Source organism: Streptopelia decaocto, assembly GCF_964273445.1.
Source record: "Streptopelia decaocto genome assembly, chromosome: 2".
NCBI lineage: Eukaryota > Metazoa > Chordata > Aves > Columbiformes > Columbidae > Streptopelia > Streptopelia decaocto.
The window spans coordinates 5126272-5146693 of NC_138655.1; the positions used below are offsets into that span (position 1 = coordinate 5126272).

At 45.2% G+C, this 20422-nt stretch overlaps 1 protein-coding gene and 1 long non-coding RNA gene across 9 annotated transcripts in view; one reads left to right on the forward strand and one right to left on the reverse strand.

Moving 5' to 3' along the window:
- PTK2 (protein tyrosine kinase 2) overlaps positions 1–20422 on the forward strand; it is a 205893-nt gene that overhangs the window by 172251 nt on the left and 13220 nt on the right. For 7 of the 8 annotated variants that reach the window (XM_082045902.1, XM_082045900.1, XM_082045898.1 and 4 more), the window contains 4 exons: positions 5971–6082; positions 7916–8002; positions 9114–9251; positions 10585–10716. In XM_082045902.1, coding sequence (XP_081902028.1) covers positions 5971–6082; positions 7916–8002; positions 9114–9251; positions 10585–10716 — 469 coding nt within the window. Of the gene's footprint in view, positions 1–4676; positions 5379–5970; positions 6083–7915; positions 8003–9113; positions 9252–10584; positions 10717–20422 lie in introns of those variants that run through there. The other variant, XM_082045905.1, reaches the window with a different exon arrangement.
- Positions 1–20422, reverse strand: part of LOC309436619 — a 481462-nt gene that overhangs the window by 80158 nt on the left and 380882 nt on the right. The gene's annotated exons all lie outside the window — the stretch shown is intronic.

Genomic DNA, 20422 nt, shown 5'->3' on the forward strand with positions numbered 1-20422 from the left:
GACTTTCCGTGCTGGGAGGCTTTGAACCCTTGGCTGGAAAAGTCTCCGAGCAACTTGAGCTCACTGTGCTGGAGCCCAACGTCACCGGGAGAGGGGACACGAGACCCCAGGAGTCACAGAATCACAGAGTGTCAGGGGTTGGAAGGGACCTGGAAAGCTCATCCAGTGCAATCCCCCCATGGAGCAGGAACACCCAGATGAGGTTACACAGGAAGGTGTCCAGGCGGGTTGGAATGTCTGCACAGAAGGAGACTCCACAACCTCCCTGGGCAGCCTGGGCCAGGCTCTGCCACCCTCATCGGGAACAAGTTTCTTCTCAAATTTAAGTGGAACCTTTTGTGTTCCAGTTTGTACCCAGTACCCCTTGTCCTATCATTGGTTCTCACTGAGAAGAGCCTGGCTCCATCCTCCTGACACTCCCCCTTTATATATCTGTAACCATGAATGAGGTCACCCCTCAGTGTCCTCTTGTCCAGCTCCAGAGCCCCAGCTCCCTCAGCCTTTCCTCACACGGGAGATGCTCCACTCCCTTCAGCATCTTGGTTGCCCTGCGCTGGACTCTCTCCAGCAGTTCCCTGTCCTGCTGGAACTGAGGGGCCACAACTGGACACAATATTCCAGGTGTGGTCTCCCCAGGGCAGAGTAGAGGGGCAGGAGAACCTCTCTGACCTACTGACCACCCCCTTCTAACCCACCCCAGGCACCATTGGCCTTCCTGGCCACAAGGGCCCAGTGCTGGCTCATGGTCATCCTGTTGTCCACCAGGACCCCCAGGTCCCTTTCCCCTATGCTGTTCTCTAACAGGTCATTCCCCAACTTATACTGGAACCTGGGGTTGTTCCTGCCCAGATTCAAGACTCTACACCTGCCCTTGTTCTATTTCATTCAATTTTTCCCCCCCAGCTCTCCATCCTGTCCAGGTCTCTGGATGGCAGCACAGCCTCTGCCGTGTCAGCCACTCCTCCCAGTGTCCCAGAGTCCCTACAACCTACCGGATTCTCTGCTCCTGGATGGGAAACGCACTGAGGAGGAGGTTTGTTGCTCCTCTAGTCATGCAAGGAGATTGTTGAGAGAACAGGCTCTCTCTCCTGAGGCCACAGCAACCCTAAAATCCAGTTATTACTCTCTTCTCAACGAAGTAGGGAGTTTTCTGCCTCTCCAAAGCGGTGACCTTTATCTCCTGGAATTCAGACACCACGCTCATCCTCGGGTCTTCTTTGTGCTGCTCAGCCTCTTACTGGAAAAATGCCAATTCCCTGGCGATGAGGCGACCTCGGGCAGCGAGGCAGAGATTGTGTGTCGAAACTCCAGTTCCCATGAACTTGGGGAAACAAGTCGCTGCCCTGGTGGCCTCTGCTGCGTGATGTTGCTGCTGCTCGGTCTGGATCCCGTCCAGGCTCATCTTTTCGAGCTGAGAACAGACTCCTTGTTTGCTTGAAGCCAGTGATACAGCTTCTCTCTGTTTCAAAGAAAAAACATTCGTGGCTTTGGGGAAAAAAAAAAAAACCTTCTTTAGTGTGTCTGAAATAGCACGAGAGATTGTGTGTTCTCTGTTTATTATTTGATGCCTTTCCCATTTCATAGTAACATCTGCTTTGCACAAACTGGATTTGCAGCTGCCTGCGCAATGCGAAGATGCTGATTTCTGTAGAACTTATATAGTGTTATCAGATCGGTAATAAGGCCTGATATTTTATAACGTTTGATCTTTCCGGAGTGGATAGAGATGCGTTCGTCTTCACGGCAAATGCAGAAACGAATTAGTGGATTGTGGGTTTGCAAATTTAATTCCTCCTCGCATCCAAGGTCCCTTTTTCAGTTTTGGAAGGTGGCAAAATGCAGAATAAGTCAGGAAAGTGAGAATAAGTCAGGAGAGCAAGGTGCTCCCTGTCACTGACCAGACCAGAATTGCAACCTGTGGTATTTTAATCAGGAAATGTGTATTCCCTTGCTGATTTTGTCTATAAGAGACTTTTAGGCTTGCATGATATGGTAAATAATATAAAAGACCCTTTGCAAAGTGTTTAACGCACCCAAATCACACAATATCAATTTTTTTAGCAATTTTTCTCAGAATGAATCCTCACTACTTACTGTACTGTGTTTATACACTCGCTGTAACCATAGGCGATCTCATACATGCATGTTATTAAATTTAATTTATTCTTCGCTATCTTCAATAGCTGCAGGTGTGTATCGCTAAGGTAGTACCTGTATAATTACCAAATTTCTTATTAGTCCAGGCTTGTGTTTGTGAGTTGTGGTGCCCTGAGTGGACTGTGAACTGGCTGAAAAGAAGAAGCCAGAGAGTCGTGGTCAATGGGGCAGAGTCCAGTTGAGGCCTGTATCCAGTGCAGTGCCTCAGGGGGCAGTGCTGGGCCTGTAGTATTCAATATATTCATCAATGATTTGGATGAGGGAACAGTGTGACCGTCAGCAAGTTTGCTGATGACACCAAGCTGGGAGGAGTGGATGACACTGGAAGCTGTGCTGCCATCAGAGACCTGGACAGGCTGGAGAGCTGTCACATAATGTCAGGGGTTGGAAGGGACCTGGAAAGCTCATCCAGTGCAATCCCCCCATGGAGCAGGAACACCCAGATGAGGTTACACAGGAAGGTGTCCAGGCGGGTTGGAATGTCTGCACAGAAGGAGACTCCACAACCTCCCTGGGCAGCCTGGGCCAGGCTCTGGCACCCTCACCATGAAGAAGTTTCTTCTCATATTTAAGTGGAACCTTTTGTGTTCCAGTTTGTACCCATTACCCCTTGTCCTGTCATTGGTTGTCACCGAGAAGAGCCTGGCTCCATCCTCGTGACACTCACCCTTTATATATCTGTAAACATGAATGAGGTCACCCCTCAGTCTCCTCTTGTCCAGCTCCAGAGCCCCAGCTCCCTCAGCCTTTCCTCACACGGGAGATGCTCCACTCCCTTCAGCATCTTGGTTGCCCTGCGCTGGACTCTCTCCAGCAGTTCCCTGTCCTGCTGGAACTGAGGGGCCACAACTGGACACAATATTCCAGGTGTGGTCTCCCCAGGGCAGAGTAGAGGGGCAGGAGAACCTCTCTGACCTACTGACCACCCCCTTCTCATCCACCCCAGGTACCATTGGCTTCCTGGCCACAAGGGCCCAGTGCTGGCTCATGCTCATCCTGCTGTCCCCAGGACCCCCAGGTCCCTTTCCCCTACACTGCTCTCCAACAGCTCGTTCCCCAACTTACACTGGAACCTGGGGTTGTTCCTGCCCAGATACAAGACTCTACACTTGCCCTTGTTCTATTTCATTCAATTTTTCCCCGCCCAGCTCTCCAGCCTGTCCAGGTCTCTGATGGCAGCACAGCCTCTGCCGTGTCAGCCACTCCTCCCAGCTTGGTGTCATCAGCAAACTTGCTGACAGTCACTCTATTCCCTCGTCCAAATCATTGATGAATATATTGAATAGTACAGGCCCAGCACTGCCCCCTGAGGCACTGCACTGGATACAGGCCTCAACTGGACTCTGCCCCATTGACCACGACTCTCTGGTTTCTTCCCGCCAGGATTGCAGTTCCTTTGGAAATGGGAGGTTACGTTTTTTAATATTTCGGATAATCCTCCATGGGAGTTCCCAGTAAAATGTTTCATTTTCAGTGTCACAGGCCGATCTCAGGATTTCACTTCTTTGGCAGTGAAGTAACTTTTATCAATTCCGCAAACTTTTAATGGTTGAGATTTGTCATCGGACTTACCCAAGAAGACGAGTTAAGTTTGCGTGTCCTACCCCAATATGTGCACGGGAAATCATCGCAGTAGAAACACTTCTCTGCTTGTTCCTCTTTGCTGCTAAAAATACGCATAGTTTGGGAAAATATGCCTAGATCTGACTTCCCTGACCTTCTGCATATTCTACTAAACTGTTCAGTGTGTTTAGTAGTACTGAGAAAATGTCAGAAATATCTCTTGGCACGTTCTTGCTCCGGCTGTGGATTGGGCTTCACTTCCAAAAAACAAAGAGACGTTTCTGTGAGTCATTTATATTCTTAGGGGGTTTATTTTCGAGTGATGCTCCTCGGAGGCATTTCTATTTTCTGTTCTTGTCAGCGATATTCAAGGGCATCCCGGTACAAATTCTGCTGGGGCTCCTCACTGGTGACACAGGCTAAAAGCTGAGCCCGTGTTCTATAAAACAAGTCGTTTCAGGAGAAATTTGTCATTTCCAGTAATACAATGGAAGTGGATGATATTGTATGAAATAGTTTTGATAGCCAGGCAGGTGGGTGTTGGTGTTTCGTTCCTTTTTATGATAAAAACAGGACGAATTAAACTAACAGCCCCTAATTGTCAATAAAACACCTCTAAATTTAGCCAGCTGCTTTCAGCCCACTCCTGTTCCATTCCTTTTGTTCATATTGAAGCAACTACTGTATCAACAGCTTGTTTAAAAATCTGCGGTTTATTCCTTCAGTGTCTGGGTGGGTTTTTTGTGCTGTTTCCTTGTGGTTTTTCAACTTGAGGTTATTTCTTGAAATACACAATGATGGTTCATGGCTGCAGATGCACGTTGGCCGGATTCTCACGCTACATACAAATGCATCCCAAATATCTCAAGTGTGACGTAGCTCTAAAGCAGTGGGGTGTTGTTTTGCTCAATTCAAATAGGAATTATTTCATTTTCCTTATTCTGAGGGCAGGGAAAGGGGAAATAAAAGGATTTGTTCCTTTTAGCTTCCTCCATTGGGCTGTCGCTGTGTTGCCGTGACATTTATATCAGGATGACTTCTGCAAATAGCTCGATTTTGTTTTTGTTCCACATTCTTGTGTTCCTTCAGCAATGATGGATTGAAACTGCAGCACCACTTATAAACCCAGTTCAGCTGCAGGGAGACGAGACGCCTTCTCTGCTTTTAAATGGCAGAGATTCTTTTGTTTTGGCTGAGTAAGGAAAAGCAAAGCTCTCGTCTCCAAGCAGGAATTTCTGCTTGAAATAAGCAGTAAAGTTCCAAGATTAAACCAGATTGCTGCAGCTGATCTCATCCCCTGCGTGAGTAATTCTGGGTGGTTATTTAACAGACAGAGCAGATTATAAACCCAGAGCCCGGCTTTGTTTCTTGAAACCGGAGCGATAAAGAAGCTGGAATCGCTCTTTACAGGATTATCTTGACGCTGGGGAGAGCGATATGGAAATAATCCACCCCGCTCCCATCTCCAAACCGTCCCCGTAACGTGCGGCTCCGGCGCATTTTTGCAGCTCCTTATTTCCAAGCTTCGTTCTGGGTATTTTGCACATGGCAAATATCCAAGGTTAATAATCCGCATAGCGGGACGGGGAGGCGGCTGCTGCGGGGGCAGCAGAATCACGGGGAACTTCAAACAGTCTGGTTTAATAGGCACAACAGCGGTAAGTAGCAAACTCGTTTTTCTTCTGCTTTGTTGAAAACGTTGCATTTTGGCCTGAATATTTAGCAGCTGAGTGAATACCATCAGATATTTCTGTTTGGCTAAATTACTTTGGTCCCGGTTAAACTGTAAGAGCTGAAGACATAGGATTTTTTGACTGCTTTGTTTTAAATAAATCAGTGATGTGAAGCAGTTGTTGGGTTTCAGTAAAGACCATTTTCAGTTTGCTTTGCACCTTCGCAGCACTGCAGTCGATTATTTGCTTGAGAAAAATCAGTTACTGCTCCATCTTTGAGGATTTCTGCGTGTAATTACATATCAAAAGAATGGTTTAAGATGCGAAATATTTTGGTGCAAGATCAGCTTTCTAAAAACTCAGTGCTGCTGCTTCTATTCAGAGCACGCTGGAAATCCTATTTCTTCCCGCTGCTGATTTTCACAAATCAGAGCAATATAAGGAAAAGAAGTTTGTGTTTCAGAGCTCGGTCGCTTTGTCAAATAATGTTCGTTAGTCTGAAAATATGAGAGCTCTAGGGAGATGTTTCTTAGGCACCAAACTGGAGTTTTACTTGAATAGAATACGTTTTTCTTAGTACAATACTGGAGGAAGAGAAGCTGCAGCAAGAGGAACGGATGAGAATGGAATCCAGGCGACAAGTCACAGTGTCCTGGGACTCCGGAGGATCAGATGAGGCTCCTCCCAAGGTACCTAACGCTGCAAATTGTGTGTGTTTAAATATATATAATAATAATTCCATTTATTTCTTCAAAACCTCCTTGGATGGGTTGGTTCAAACCAATTCTGGCCAATTTTGTCATCATCTGCTCCTTGCCTGAGATGACCCAGCTCTCCTTGCCACGCCGTAATATCACACGAGACATTTTCTGTTTCTGAAACCACCCGTAATTGCGACTAACTGCGTTTTCCTTATTCTGGACAGAAAATTAGGGCTTTGCTTCCGAGGACAGAATGTGTTTTAGTTAATGATTTTGTTCCATTACGTATCTGCCCCGTTCGGATGTCACTGCGGTGAAAACAACTTGGGTTTATTCTGTTGAATTTCCCCGTACCAGGTTGGTACCTGATAGATCGGTTCTGCGTTTCGGTAGCTTTGTGGCAACCAAGAAATATGGGCAGGGAAATTGTTATTTGCATTTCAGAGGTAAAGAACGGAAGCCAATCCACCAACCTGTTTAGTCATCTGAGATTAACTGTCAGGATTTGGTGTATATATTAAAAATTATGTTCTGAGTTACAGAATTGGAGCAAAATGCTACTTCATTATTACAAACTCGTTGGAAGGATTTGTTTAGTCTTGAAGCTTTGAGGCTAATCCAAATAAATGAAGAATAAATACCCTTAATTAATGTATGATATGAGCTACACCGTATTAGAAATTATCATCATTAGAGCTTTGGGTGTGATGTATAAACTGGAACTTGACGAAATATGCATTAAGATTGAAATTTGTAGCCTTTTTGTGTAAAATATGGATGTGCAAAGTAATGACATTAGCACAAGTTACATTTCATAGCTAAGGGATTTTAAGTATCTCTTCTTATCTCATTTTCTAATGACGACAACTTATTTTTTCTCAGGTCTTTATAGGGCTTAAACTATATATTTTTTAATGGCCTTAAACTTCTATATGTTGTGAAATAATGCACAGATACCACAATTTGTACTGTGAGATTACTCGTATCTCACAGTGATATCAGTTAGAAACCTAAGCCAAAAAATAGCCTAGTACAGAATGAGAATAGATTGATGATAAAGGACTGCAGGAGCTCATTGGCAGAATTATGAGATTTGGGGGGTTTATATATATATAGTTGTATTTTTATATATATATATATATAGTTGTATTTTTATATATATATATACACACATACATACCTTTGGAGGTTAATATCAAACAAAATAACAGCACACTTCTGCTTGGAAGGTAAAAGTACATTGTTCTGAGCAACATTCTCCTACGTTACTGCTTTCAGTAGTGGGGAATTCCTATAGTTCAGAATATGATCAAAAGCACCTTCCATTTTGAGGCAATTAGTTCCACAGAAGTTAATTATCAAATCTCTGTTCCCCAGAATAACACGTGGAAATATTCACACTGAACAAACCCGTTGGATTTGTGTTCTGACTGAAGCAAAAGAATTGATCGTCACAAAAGCAACTAATTAATAGCAAAACTCTACGTACTGCAGATTGTCAATTTAGGAACGATGCTGAAATTGCACCTGGAAACTTGATTTATGTCCTTAGCTGGTGTCATTTTTAGAGTTAAACCGAACAGAGCTGGTAATTTAGTGCAAGAAATTAAATGTACCCGAAGAATTCACATTTATTGACGTACCCAGCAAACAACTCAGTCGCTTCCATTTCCAAGCAATGTGTTAGTCATTTGAGAATAGTTATTTCAGGGGGGTTTTGAGCTTGCTGTTGTGATGGCACCACCTGTAAAAGTTCGTCTCGCCCAAGAGTAATTTTCTGGGTTTAGTTTAGTGTTTTTAAAGGCTCTTTTCCACTTTCAGCCCAGCAGGCCCGGTTACCCCAGCCCGAGATCCAGCGAGGGCTTTTATCCCAGTCCCCAGCACATGGTCCAGCCAAACCATTACCAGGTAAATACACTGAACACAGGCCACGGGTTTTGTCAAACGTGGGGTTTATAACTCAACTGCAGCTGGTGGGGTTGATTCACTTCTTAAGCAGTTGAGTCTCTATTAAATGATCACAACAAACACCAAACTGAGCCTGGTAGCTTCACCCCAGATGGCAAATATCTTTACAGCCGATACAGTGCTCAGATACCTAAAACTACAATGAAATACATCAGACATCTCCATATTTATTTTCATGTTCATGTTTGTCAAATTACTTTCCTTATAAAATGACATTAAATGGTGGACTCGCCTTGGGATTTTTCACTCTGCTCCCTCACGTTTCTGTGCAACACTTTAATTTTCTGTTGGCTGACAGAAAATCCACCGCATCATATAATTCCAGGTTTCTCTTCCTAACACCGCTGAAGAAATTTAAAGCAGAATTTGTCATAAAAGCACTTAAAGCATTTGAGGTTTTATCAAAGCTCCAACCATACATAGCAGCCTCGATCAAGATGGTTTTTTCCAGTGGAGAGAGGGAGGTTTTCATTGTTTTAACGAGTGCTTCCAACTCATTAAAACTCCTTTGATTTGCCTGTGGAGAAGTTCCCAGGCTGTGCTAATCACACTAATTACACGGTGCCACTCAGGACTTAAGCTTGTAACGTAGGCTGGGGGTACATTTTTCTATGGCTCCATAGGGCGATGTGCACAGGCTCCTATTGAACGTGAGCTCTGCGTGTAACTCTTACAAATGTACCAATGGCTTTATTTCTGCTCACAAGATGACTTGGATCTTCATATCATTTAATGCTGCTGTTTTGCTAAGCATCCTCAAAGAGTTACTGTTATCCTCAAACTTGTAGCTATATTTCTATATATTTATCTATTGTTGCGGCTATTCTCAAGTAGTTAGTGTGATGATGGGCATCCTTAAAGAGGTTTTGTGCCATATTTTGACTTGACTTTCATATTCTGGTGTTACATCCACTCCTCTTCCTCCCTCTCAGTCACAGCTTGAATTGAGTCATTTCTGTGCTCTCCTATTTGCTCCCCGGGGGGGGGAAGATATTAATTAGGGTCTTATTAATATAACTCTTTGTTTCTTTCTCTGTTTGTTTCCCCAAAGGTGTCTGGCTACCCCGGTTCTCACAGTTTACCAGCCATGGCCGGCAGCATTTACCCTGGGCAGGCTTCTCTCTTGGATCAAGCGGATTCCTGGAACCATCGGCCTCAGGAAATCTCCGTGTGGCAACCAAACGTGGAGGTATCGGCACCTGACGCAGCTGTTGTTGCGCTCCTTACCATAAATACACTTTTATATCCTTTAGATCCATTTGGAGGCGATTGCAGGAAAATGATTTCTCTGGTATTTTTTCAATTGCCTTATTGCAGTGGGGCGGGAGTCATGAGTGAATTAGTTTTGAAACAAATGTGAAGTTGGCCATGAAGTGTACACAAAAGTTATTACTATTTATTATCCTGAGCGAGCGATAGCAAATATTTTGTGTTTATTAAAAGAAGGCTTTACCAAAACTTATTGCTCTTAATAGAGATAGGAACATGAATTTAAAAATATGGAATCTCATTAAAAATACCTCTCCTGAGAGATCCCCAGCACAGCTAAAGTATCTGAGGCTTCTTTTTAACTTACCCAGAGCATAAAATGAACTGGTCCAGCAAAACTGTTCTTATGTTCCTGTCCGGTGCTTTTAGATTGCACAGAGTTACTGCGAAGAACATCAAATTAATTCCCCTTTTAAAATCCCATCGTTTTTTTTCTGTTTGCCTCCAATATTTTCTACTTTTTTCATCCCATTTTATCCTCCCCCAAAGATTCTCTCGGTGCAGCTTCTGTGTTCACTCCATTTCCTCTCCAACCAAAGCTCTGTGCCATGGATAAAGTGCCATATAAAGTGCTGTGTGCTTGGATAAAGTGCCGTATAAATGCTTTGCAAATGTTCGTAATAATAAGTTACAGCCAAAGTTTATACAAAAGCTTAGAAAATTGGTTACCTAAAAACAACCTCTGGGAAGTTTGTTACCAAACTCCCCTTGGCTTCCTTTAGAACATTGATTTATACACTATTTGCTACTGATTTCCAGGCAGCACTGGGATACAGTATATGGAGTATTGTGAGCTTAAGACACGCATAAATACTCGTTCAAAAATGCATTAAAAATGTTTTTGTGACATGTTTTGCAAGTGTCAGCTAAAACCGAAAAGCATATTTGCATTGGGTAACATATGTATCTTGCAGCTTTTAACAACTGGATGGTCGCGTTATTGCTCAAGACCAAGAAAACAACATTGATAAATGTGTTTTTCTTGTCCAACTTCAATGAAGTGACAACGTTACTGAAAAACAAAGCAGGATTCCTCAAATCTTTTTGGTTCCAGCGGCTGGGAGCAAGGCAGAGAAAATGTTTATAGTTGGAAAGAGTTGCTTCTCATGGTTTGCTTCAGTTTATAAGGAGCTGAAGGAACTCTGCTTGGCCGCTGTGCTTTTAGAATCTCTTCTTTGATCATCTAGAAGTTTTTGGAGCCGTTAATACAAATTTTAAGTTGCGAGACTGAATAAACTTACTTTGTTTTGTAGGATTCGGGCACTTTGGATGTCCGAGGCATGGGCCAGGTTCTCCCCACACATCTCATGGAGGAGCGATTGATACGGCAACAGCAAGAGATGGAAGAAGATCAGCGCTGGCTTGAGAAAGAGGAGCGATTCCTGGTAATGCTTCATTTCATTGTGCTTCTTCATTCAGTCGGATTTTTCTCTTTTTATTGCAAATAAATCACTTCTGTGAAATGAGAGGGTTTACTGCACGTAGGAATCACTACCAAAATGTAGGTTTGGAAGCAGTTTTTAAATTCAGTGTTCGGCTGCGAGTCCTGTATTATAAACACCTCGAACAGCTGGTTTTTCAGTCTGTCTCGCTTTATCCCATTGAGTATTTCTGAGTGGGAAGCTGTGATTCCGTGCCAATCTGGAGATTGCCTGTTTGTTCTTAAGGGGCCAGATCTGCGCATACTCTGCCCCTAAAAAAGGGATAAATAAACATCAGCCATAGAACAAGCCTGACTGTAGGGAGAGGTGTGAGCAGCCTTGCACTGGAGGAGTGATGAGACACATCAGGGGGAAGAAATAATTTAAGAGAGAGCTTTGCGAGGTGGGGAAAAGCTCTGAACATCACCAGGAGAAAGAAGAGATGCATTGGTAATGGGATCTCATGATGCTGTTTCTCCGCAGTTCCGTGTTTGCTTGTTGGCTGTGCCACTGGTGTGTGTTTTTTTTAGTTCAACTCTGACTTCCCAGTTGTCAAAATTCAAGATCTGTGTTAAAATTCTCCTATTTGAGACCGATGGCTACAGACAGGAGTGTATTACTCTGTACAAGCTGGGCAGCCTCACTTGAGAGGTGGATGATTGATGAGTTGGGACGAACATCAGGGACCTGGGGGGACTAATGGACAGGAAGCTCAACATGAGCCACCAGTGTGGCCAGGTGGCCAAGAAGGCCAATGGTGTCCTGTCCTGTATCCAAACCAGCGTGGTCAGCAGGACAAGGGCAGTGATCCTTCCCCTGTGCTCTGCATTGGGGAGGCCACACCTGGAGTATTGTGTTCAGTTCTGGGCCCCTCAGCTCAGGAAAGAGATTGAAGTGCTGGAGCGGGTCCAGAGAAGAGCAACAAGACTGGGGAAGGGACTTGAACACAAGCCCTATGGGGAGAGGCTGAGGGAGCTGGGCTTGTTTAGTCTGGAGAAGAGGAGGCTTAGAGGTGAGCTCAGCACTCTCTAGAACTACCTGAAGGGCAGTTCTAGCCAGGTGGGGATTGGGCTCTTCTCCCAGGCATCAGCAATAGGACAAGGGGCCATGGGCTTCAACTCTGCCAGGGGAAATTGAGGCTGGAGATTAGAAAGCAATTCTGTGCAGAGAGAGTGGTCAGGCATTGGAATGGCTGCCCAGGGAGGTGCTGGACTCACCGGCCCTGGAGGTTTTTAAGCTGAGATTGGCCATGGCACTTAGTGCCATGATCTAGTCAATGGACTGGAGTTGGACCAAGGGTTGGACTGGATGACCTCTGAGGTCTTTTCCAACCCAGTCAGTTCTGTGAATCTGTGATCAGTGACATGTTTGGCCTTAAGGAGCATATTTCAAGGAATATTTTGGTTTGGAAGTTGTACAAAGCTACAAAACACGCCTGTATAAACGCAGGCGCCACAGGTTTGTTACGCAAGGTAGGTTTGATTCAATGCACCCTCTGTTTAAAGCAGGTGATGATAATGGTCTGTGGTTTCCGTAAGAGTTCTCTGCACTCTAGAGCTGCTCTCCAGGACAGTCTTAGTTGGACAGATGAAATGTTCTCATTTTGAACACCAAAGGTGCTGGTCGTGATTGTCTCACTGAACTTCAAACAGGCTTTTGGGGATCTTGAAGCCAGGACATTGAGTTCTTCAAAAATAGGAGTTTGTGCTTTATTCTACAGGAAGCCGGTGGGCAGGAATGAAGAGCAGATCTTGTATGTAGATGATGTTACCAAGACCTTATTCCTCGCCAGTTTAATTGTCTTGGTCCCTTAGGGTTTAGTTCTGTGTGGTATTAGAGCTGTTCAACCAAGGTGGAATACATCTCTATCAGTTCTTGTGATGTCTCCATGTCCAGTTCACGTTCCAGCCAAGATCCAGATTGTGCCAGAGTTAAGATGTTACTTTTCATTCGAGGATGCTGAAGTTGGCTTTTGGCTGGATTCCTCCTACGTGCATTTGGGGCTTTGCCGTTTGCTGTCGGACCCAAAATTGCTTTGTCCAAGCTGAAGAGAGGGAGGGGAAAGGAAAATTTCTTGCCTAATTTAGGCATTACTTGAGTGAAACCAGTTGCTTTGTGTCTTTCACAAGCCCAGGAGGTCAGATTGATCCCATTGTCAGCTAAAGCTTTCAAGATGGTTGAGAACTTTGTGAGGAATTACCGTGTTTACTGAGAACGAGGTGTTGTGAGTTCAGTAATTTCGGCAGAAAACTTTCTGACCTTTCTGGCTTTTTCTGCAGAATGGATGATAATTATTGGTAGTGTTTGTTACTCTGTTTTGGTTCAGCCTCTGGAGCATTAGGATGTTCACTGTCCCCCAAACCGCTGCTTGAGGAGGGACTTGCTGATTTTTCTTTTGATCTGGAATATGGTCTTAGTGTATGTTTGGAAAAAGAATTCATATCACAGTTGCACAGTATGTTTCACAGTATGTTTGGGATTGGAAGGGACCTCAAAAGCTCATCCAGTCCAATCCCCCTGCTGGAGCAGGAACGCCCAGGTGAGGTCACACAGGAACATGTCCAGGCGGGTTTTGAATGTCTCCAGAGAAGGAGACTCCACAACCTCCCTGGGCAGCCTGGGCCAGGCTCTGCCACCCTTACTGAGAAGTTTTTTCTCAAATTTAAGTGGAACCTCTTGTGTTCCAGCTTGATCCCATTACCCCTTGTCCTATCATTGTTTGCCACCGAGAAGAGCCTGGCTGCATCCTTGTGGCACTCACCCTTTATATATTTATAAACATTAATAAGGTCACCCCTCAGTCTCCTCTTCTCCAAACTAAAGAGCCCCAGCTCCCTCAGCCTTTCCTCACACGGGAGATGCTCCACTCCCTTCAGCATCTTGGTTGCCCTGCGCTGGACTCTCTCCAGCAGTTCCCTGTCCTGCTGGAACTGAGGGGCCACAACTGGACACAATATTCCAGGTGTGGTCTCCCCAGGGCAGAGCAGAGGGGCAGGAGAACCTCTCTGACCTACTGACCACCCCCTTCTAATCCACCCCAGGTACCATTGGCCTTCCTGGCCACAAGGGCCCAGTGCTGGCTCATGGTCATCCTGCTGTCCCCAGGACCCCCAGGTCCCTTTCCCCTACACTGCTCTCTAATATGTAATTTCCCAACCTCTACTGGAACCTGGGGTTGTTCCTGCCCAGATGCAGGACTCTACACTTTCCCTTGGTAATTTTCGTTATGTGTTAGTTTTTATGGGGAGGAGACACCATCTCTCTTGCTACCCCTTACTCAAAGGAGACCCAGCACTGATGAACTTGCACAGCTCTGCAGCTTTGCTACGTTTGCTTGACATAAACCTTTAGAGGGTTAAAAAGGCAAAAACCAGAGAAAGTTGGAGTGGAATTGAGAATGAACTTGACTGGCCAACGTGAGGGATTGAAATCCATAGGAAACTTGGGTTTTTTTGTCTCTCTACACTTAACATTTTGACTTTACAGACTTAAAGGTTGATACTTGAATGCCCATTAGAGGTTTAGTGTGTGGAGAGCTGAAGAGGCTGATGAAGCCACGGGGTGTATTTGAACCCGTAAGGGGTGGATGGTGGGGAAATCTGCTGGTTATAGACAGGTGTTTCTTGGAATGGGAATGTGGTTTTCTAGGTTTAGCCCTGGAGAAATCGAGACGGTAGAAAAGTCATTGCAGGGAGTCACTCCTTGCAGATACCCACAATTGGTACCTGAGAGCACAGACACAGGAGTCCTATAGGGTTATAGGAGCCCTAAAGATCTATAGGAGCCCCATAAAGTAGAACACTCCTATAAAACTATAGGAGCACCCAGGGGCGCAGAAACCTGATGGGGTGTGGGAGCCCTATAGAGCCATAGGAACCATAGAGAGCTATAGGACCCATGGGGTGCAGAAGCCCTGTAGAGCTATAGGAACCATAGAGAGCTATAAGAGCCCATGGAGTGCAGGAGCTCTATAGAGGTATAGGAGCCATAGAGAGCTATAGGAGTCCTATAGGGTTCAGAAGCTTCATGGGATATGAGGACCCTATAGAGCTATAGGAGCCCCATAGGGCTATAGGTCCTATAGGGTGTGGGGCCCCTATAGGGTGCAGCCCTTCGCGGAGGTGTAGGGACGCTATAGGGTGTCTGGCCCATATAGAGTGCATGTCCACCACAGGGCAGCCCCTATAGGGTGAACCCCACTCGGGGGACACCCCAGGACCCCCCCACCCCAAAAGGGACCCAGGCGTCCGGGCGGGGAGCGCTGGAGGACCCACACGCCTTGGCCCGTGTCCTCTAGCGAGTGACAGTGACGTTTCTTCTCTTGGGCCAGGGGCCTTCCCGAATTTCACTCCAGCTGGTTTCGGAAGGAGAAGCAATTTACTTTCTCTCAGTGTTTCAAGACTCCTTTCTGCACTAACCTTTAGATTTTGATAAAACGGATCGCTGAAGTCTGGCTCTCCCTCACTGCTCTAGGCAGGATATAGAATAACATCTCTGAGCCCAGAGTAGAGCCAGACTTTAACTCTTCTCAGTTTAAACTTAGAAAAGCAGCTCTATTTACAGAGTCTTCAGGCTCTGACAGTAGAACCCACGTCTACTCCTGAGAATTGGACTCACAGGCAAGCGACTGCGAATCATTTAATGTAAGACACTGTGAAAAGAAGAGAAATCCCCGGGGTCTCTCTTAATACAAGTTTTGTTTCCCCAGAGTAAGGCCGACTTGCTCATGAGTCGGAATTTATTGCTGCTTCTCTACAGGGGGAAAAATACAACTCAAAATATGCTAGTACGCATCTAAACAGCACTGATGCTGTGTTTGCTACAAGAGACACCCCAGATGAAGAATTAAACTGCAATGGCATTGAAGTGGAAATGTGCCGCTCTTGGGAGACGCTGTTATCTGTGTAAGCAGTTTGCTTGAAACTCGTCCTTTGAGAACACGTTACTAATCAAAGAGACAGAAATTTCGTGTGCGAGCTGCAGCCTTAACAGCATCCAGGATTCTGAAATTCTGCTGTAAAATGAGAAAACAAACAGATGTCACAAACAGATGTCTCTTCATGGGAAGCTCCCGAATGAAAAGATATCTGTTGTGTAAAATCTGAAGAGTAAAGTGTTTCATTTTAAGTTGTACCAAATATATCCATTGTCACAAAACTTGAGGCGGGGGGGGAGTTGATTTTGGGGGAACTTATTTCCAGGACTGACATTTCCTCCCACCTCCTGGTCCTGTCATGTTGCTTTGATGGACACTGATTAAACGTGTGGGTTTCCTGCTCTCTGGATCAAAGCGCTTTGGATATCAGCATCTCCAGGAAGGAGGATGGAATTATCTGGATTATTTTTGAAGCAAAGACAGCGTTACTGTGCTGAAAGCCTAGAACACAGGTGAAGATGAGATGACTCTAGAACAAATGTTCCATCAAACCAGTGGAATTCTCTTTGGCCTTCTATATAAGCGGTCTTATTTTAAGGAGTTTTTAGGTGTTGCAGTCTTGAGGACTGAGGTTTTCACTCATTTACGTCCTCTGACGTTTGGAGCTCGGTCACACAGGCAATATCACAAGAAATCCTTCAAGTTTTCATTCTGCACTTTCTTCCAAGCTGTGGGTTGTTTTTTTTCTTATCATATGGGTACTTCCACCCCCCAAAAATGACATTGACGAAGATCAATCAAGATTTTACTGGGACATTGTGCATATAGAAGCTGATGAAGCAAGCTCCATCCTCAAAGCAGCGCAAACAAGCGCTCGCAGCTCATTGTAACCAGAGGATTTGGCCATTACCCCCCTGTGATACTTGCACTTATGTCCTTATGTTCCTTTACAGTATTCATGCACTCAGAAAATCAGCCCATAAGGACCAAATGACTCCCTTAGAGCCACAATATGTGTACATTCATCTCCCAGCCCTGACTTCTTGTATGTAGAACTAATTTAAAACCAAATCACTTCATTCATTGAGTTTCAGTCATTTTAAAAGGCCCCCTGAGGGTGCTTTTATTGCTGCCTTTTGACAGAAGTTTGGAACTGCCAAAAACTACCGTGGCTTCTTTGTAGGAGACATTATTCTGTATTTTAATACAGAGTTTGACCCAAATGGAGAATCATCTGTACCCAGAGGTAGGAAAGTGGTGATGACATCCAGAGACCTGGACAGGCTGGAGAGCTGGGCAGGGAAAAATTCAATGAAATATAACAAGGGCAAGTGTAGAGTCTTGGATCTGGGCAGAACAACCCCAGGTTCCAGTTTAAGTTGGGGAATGACCTATTAGAGAGCAGCGTAGGGGAAAGGGACCTGGGGGTCCTGGGGACAGCAGGGTGACCATGAGCCAGCACTGGGCCCTTGTGGCCAGGAAGGCCAATGGTACCTGGGGTGGATGAGAAGGGGGTGGTCAGTAGGTCAGAGAGGTTCTCCTGCCCCTCTACTCTGCCCTGGTGAGACCACATCTGGAATATTGTGTCCAGTTGTGGCCCCTCAGTTCCAGCAGGACAGGGAACTGCTGGAGAGAGTCCAGCGCAGGGCAACAAAGATGCTGAAGGGAGTGGAGCATCTCCCGTGTGAGGAAAGGCTGAGGGAGCTGGGGCTCTGGAGCTGGAGAAGAGGAGACTGAGGGGTGACCTTATTAATGTTTCTAAATATATAAAGGGTGAGTGTCAGGAGGATGGAGCCAGGCTCTTCTTGGTGACAACCAATGATAGGACAAGGGGTAATGGGTCAAACTGGAACACAGGAGGTTCCACTTAAATTTGAGAAGAAACTTCTTCCTGGTGAGGGTGGCAGAGCCTGGCCCAGGCTGCTCAGGGAGGTTGTGGAGTCTCCTTCTGTGCAGACATTCCAACCCGCCTGGACACCTTCCTGTGTAACCTCATCTGGGTGTTCCTGCTCCATGGGGGGATTGCACTGGATGAGCTTTCCAGGTCCCTTCCAACCCCTGACATTCTGGGATTCTGTGACTCTGTGCCAGTGCTGTGAGAGATCCCGTGGCACCATTACCTGGTTATTTCGCTTCACAGAGGTTGTGGGAACAAAACTCTGTCCTTCCCAATGCCAAGTCCTTTCCAAGTTCAGTGTAGCACAGTCAATGACTTTTCTGTCGCTATCTCTGGACGTTTCACACAATGCTTTTCTTCTTTGGGGCCTGTTTAATTATCGGCTTCCTCCTTTATCTTTAGTTTTCAGTTTGACCCTTTCTTCCATGGCTGTGTTGGTCGTATGTGTTGTTTTTAATCACATAAAATAAAGATGTATATGTACATGCCTTTTCATAGCTCCTCAGCAGCCAGAGGGCTGTTGTGTTAAGTAATTTATAGCCCTTTCCTGGGATAGGTTGAGAAGAAATAACTCGCATAGTTTCCTTATCATGTTTGGTTTGCTTTTGTTGTTTTTTTTTCTCTGAAATTCCCACATAGTTGTGGCTTTGTGCTATTTTGCCACTGAGAACCGCAATTCGAATATAATTGATGTGAACCGTTGCTAAAATTAGGCTTTAATTTTTAGCCTGAGAAAATCCCACCAAGCCACGTCCTGAGAATGCCGAGGCTGACATGTTCTTTTATTAGGGGCCAGAAATACTGGACATAAAGTAGGTTATGTTCCAGTTTGTCAACATATACATCCTGTCTGAAAATGACATTTCCAACGATTTCAGATAGCAGCCTATTCATTAGAAAAAACACCCTTTGCTTCTCAAGGGTCTTGACTCTCTGCAAGAGAAATACTTCACAAAATACGGTTTCTTCTTGAAATATAGATGTGTAATGGAAATGGTGGTAAGTGGAAAAGACTTTGCTTAAACTTGCGTTTTAGTTTAGGACAATTGGCATTGAACACATTGTGTAATACCAGAATGAGGGGCTGAAATCAAAGCTCTTAGCGCTGTAGAAGCATAAGGATTGCTGCTGAATAATATTTTAAAATACAATGGGAGTTTGATCTTAAATATCACCTTTATTTTAAAATAGTATTGAAATTTCCGCAGCTACGCAAATGGATAAATCAGAATATCATTTATTAAAATGGGAGTTGTTAGAATTAGAACACGGTCAACTCACTAGAAATACATTTGGGCCTCTTCTTAGTCACTGGACACACAAGTGTGTTGAATATTTCTCTTTTGTTCCTTGTGTTCCCAACTCCCCGGGTTTTGATGACTATAAAAGTGCTCGTTATTTCATTATCTTAGGGTGTAATAAGCTCTTAAGAGTGCAAAGAACATTAAAGACCCCTGTGGTCAAATAGTCCTTGTTTCCAAAGGCTTCGGGCACTTCCCTGGCTGGAAACAAACGTGAAGTGAAGGCAGATTGTGAACGTCGGTGCAACGGGAATGGGGTTAATCAGAGGCTTAAATAAACAGGGGTAGCGATTTGCGGTGTAATAAAGTATCTAACGTACCCGTATCAAACGCGGCTTTAATCAGAAAAAATTCCTTAATCGGAATAAAAGAAAGAAGGAGGTTTCATCGTTAAATTGGTCACGCATTCCAGGAGAAGCGTTGGGAAATCGCTCGCCGTGTCTGCTCCGCTTCCTCGTGTTTGAGCTGGGGTTAAATATTTCTAGGCTGGTGCCATTTATCTATTTTTAGTCTGTGAGTTCTTCTCCAGCCAGCGACTGTTCCTGGCTCTGCCTCCGGCTGAATGAAAGCCCAGGGTGTCAGACCTTCTGATGGGCTGCTACACCATTTTTGGGGATTTTTAGTGAGAAAAGATCTATTTTGGTGTGTCTTTGCAAGTCCCGTCTTGTCCCGCTGGCTTTTTAGGCTTGTTCAGCAGGAAAAACAAGGTGGAAATGATTCTTTGGTGCTTTTAGAGCAGAGGAAGGAAAGGGATCTGGAGCAGCTTTGAGCAAGGAATTCATAGATTTGTCCCCCAAAACTGACCCTGAGAGAACATGTATCTGTTCATGGGCTCAGTTTAGTTACAGTCAATATTCACACACCTGCAATTCTCTACATAAATAAGAATTCAGTCTCTTCTCTGTGTGTACATCTTCCATCGATATCCATAAAGGTATATGAAATAATTTGCCTTTACGCTGAGGCAGATGTGGATTTTCTGAAGAGAACAAACCCCGAGTCTGATAGAATAGTGAATCACAGAACCCCAGAATGTCAGGGGTTGGAAGGGACCTGGAAAGCTCATCCAGTGCAATCCCCCCATGGAGCAGGAACACCCAGATGAGGTTACACAGGAAGGTGTCCAGGCGGGTTGGAATGTCTGCACAGAAGGAGACTCCACAACCTCCCTGGGCAGCCTGGGCCAGGCTCTGCCACCCTCATCGGGAACAAGTTTCTTCTCAAATTTAAGTGGAACCTCCTGTGTTCCGGTTTGAACCCATTACCCCTTGTCCTACCATTGATTGTCACTGAGAAGAGCCTGGCTCCATCCTCCTGACACTCACCCTTTATATATCTGTAACCATGAATGAGGTCACCCCTCAGTCTCCTCTTGTCCAGCTCCAGAGCCCCAGCTCCCTCAGCCTTTCCTCACACGGGAGATGCTCCACTCCCTGCAGCATCTTGGTTGCCCTGCGCTGGACTCTCTCCAGCAGTTCCCTGTCCTGCTGGAACTGAGGGGCCACAACTGGACACAAGATTCCAGGTGTGGTCTCACCAGGGCAGAGCAGAGGGGCAGGAGAACCTCTCTGACCTACTGACCACCCCCTTCTCATC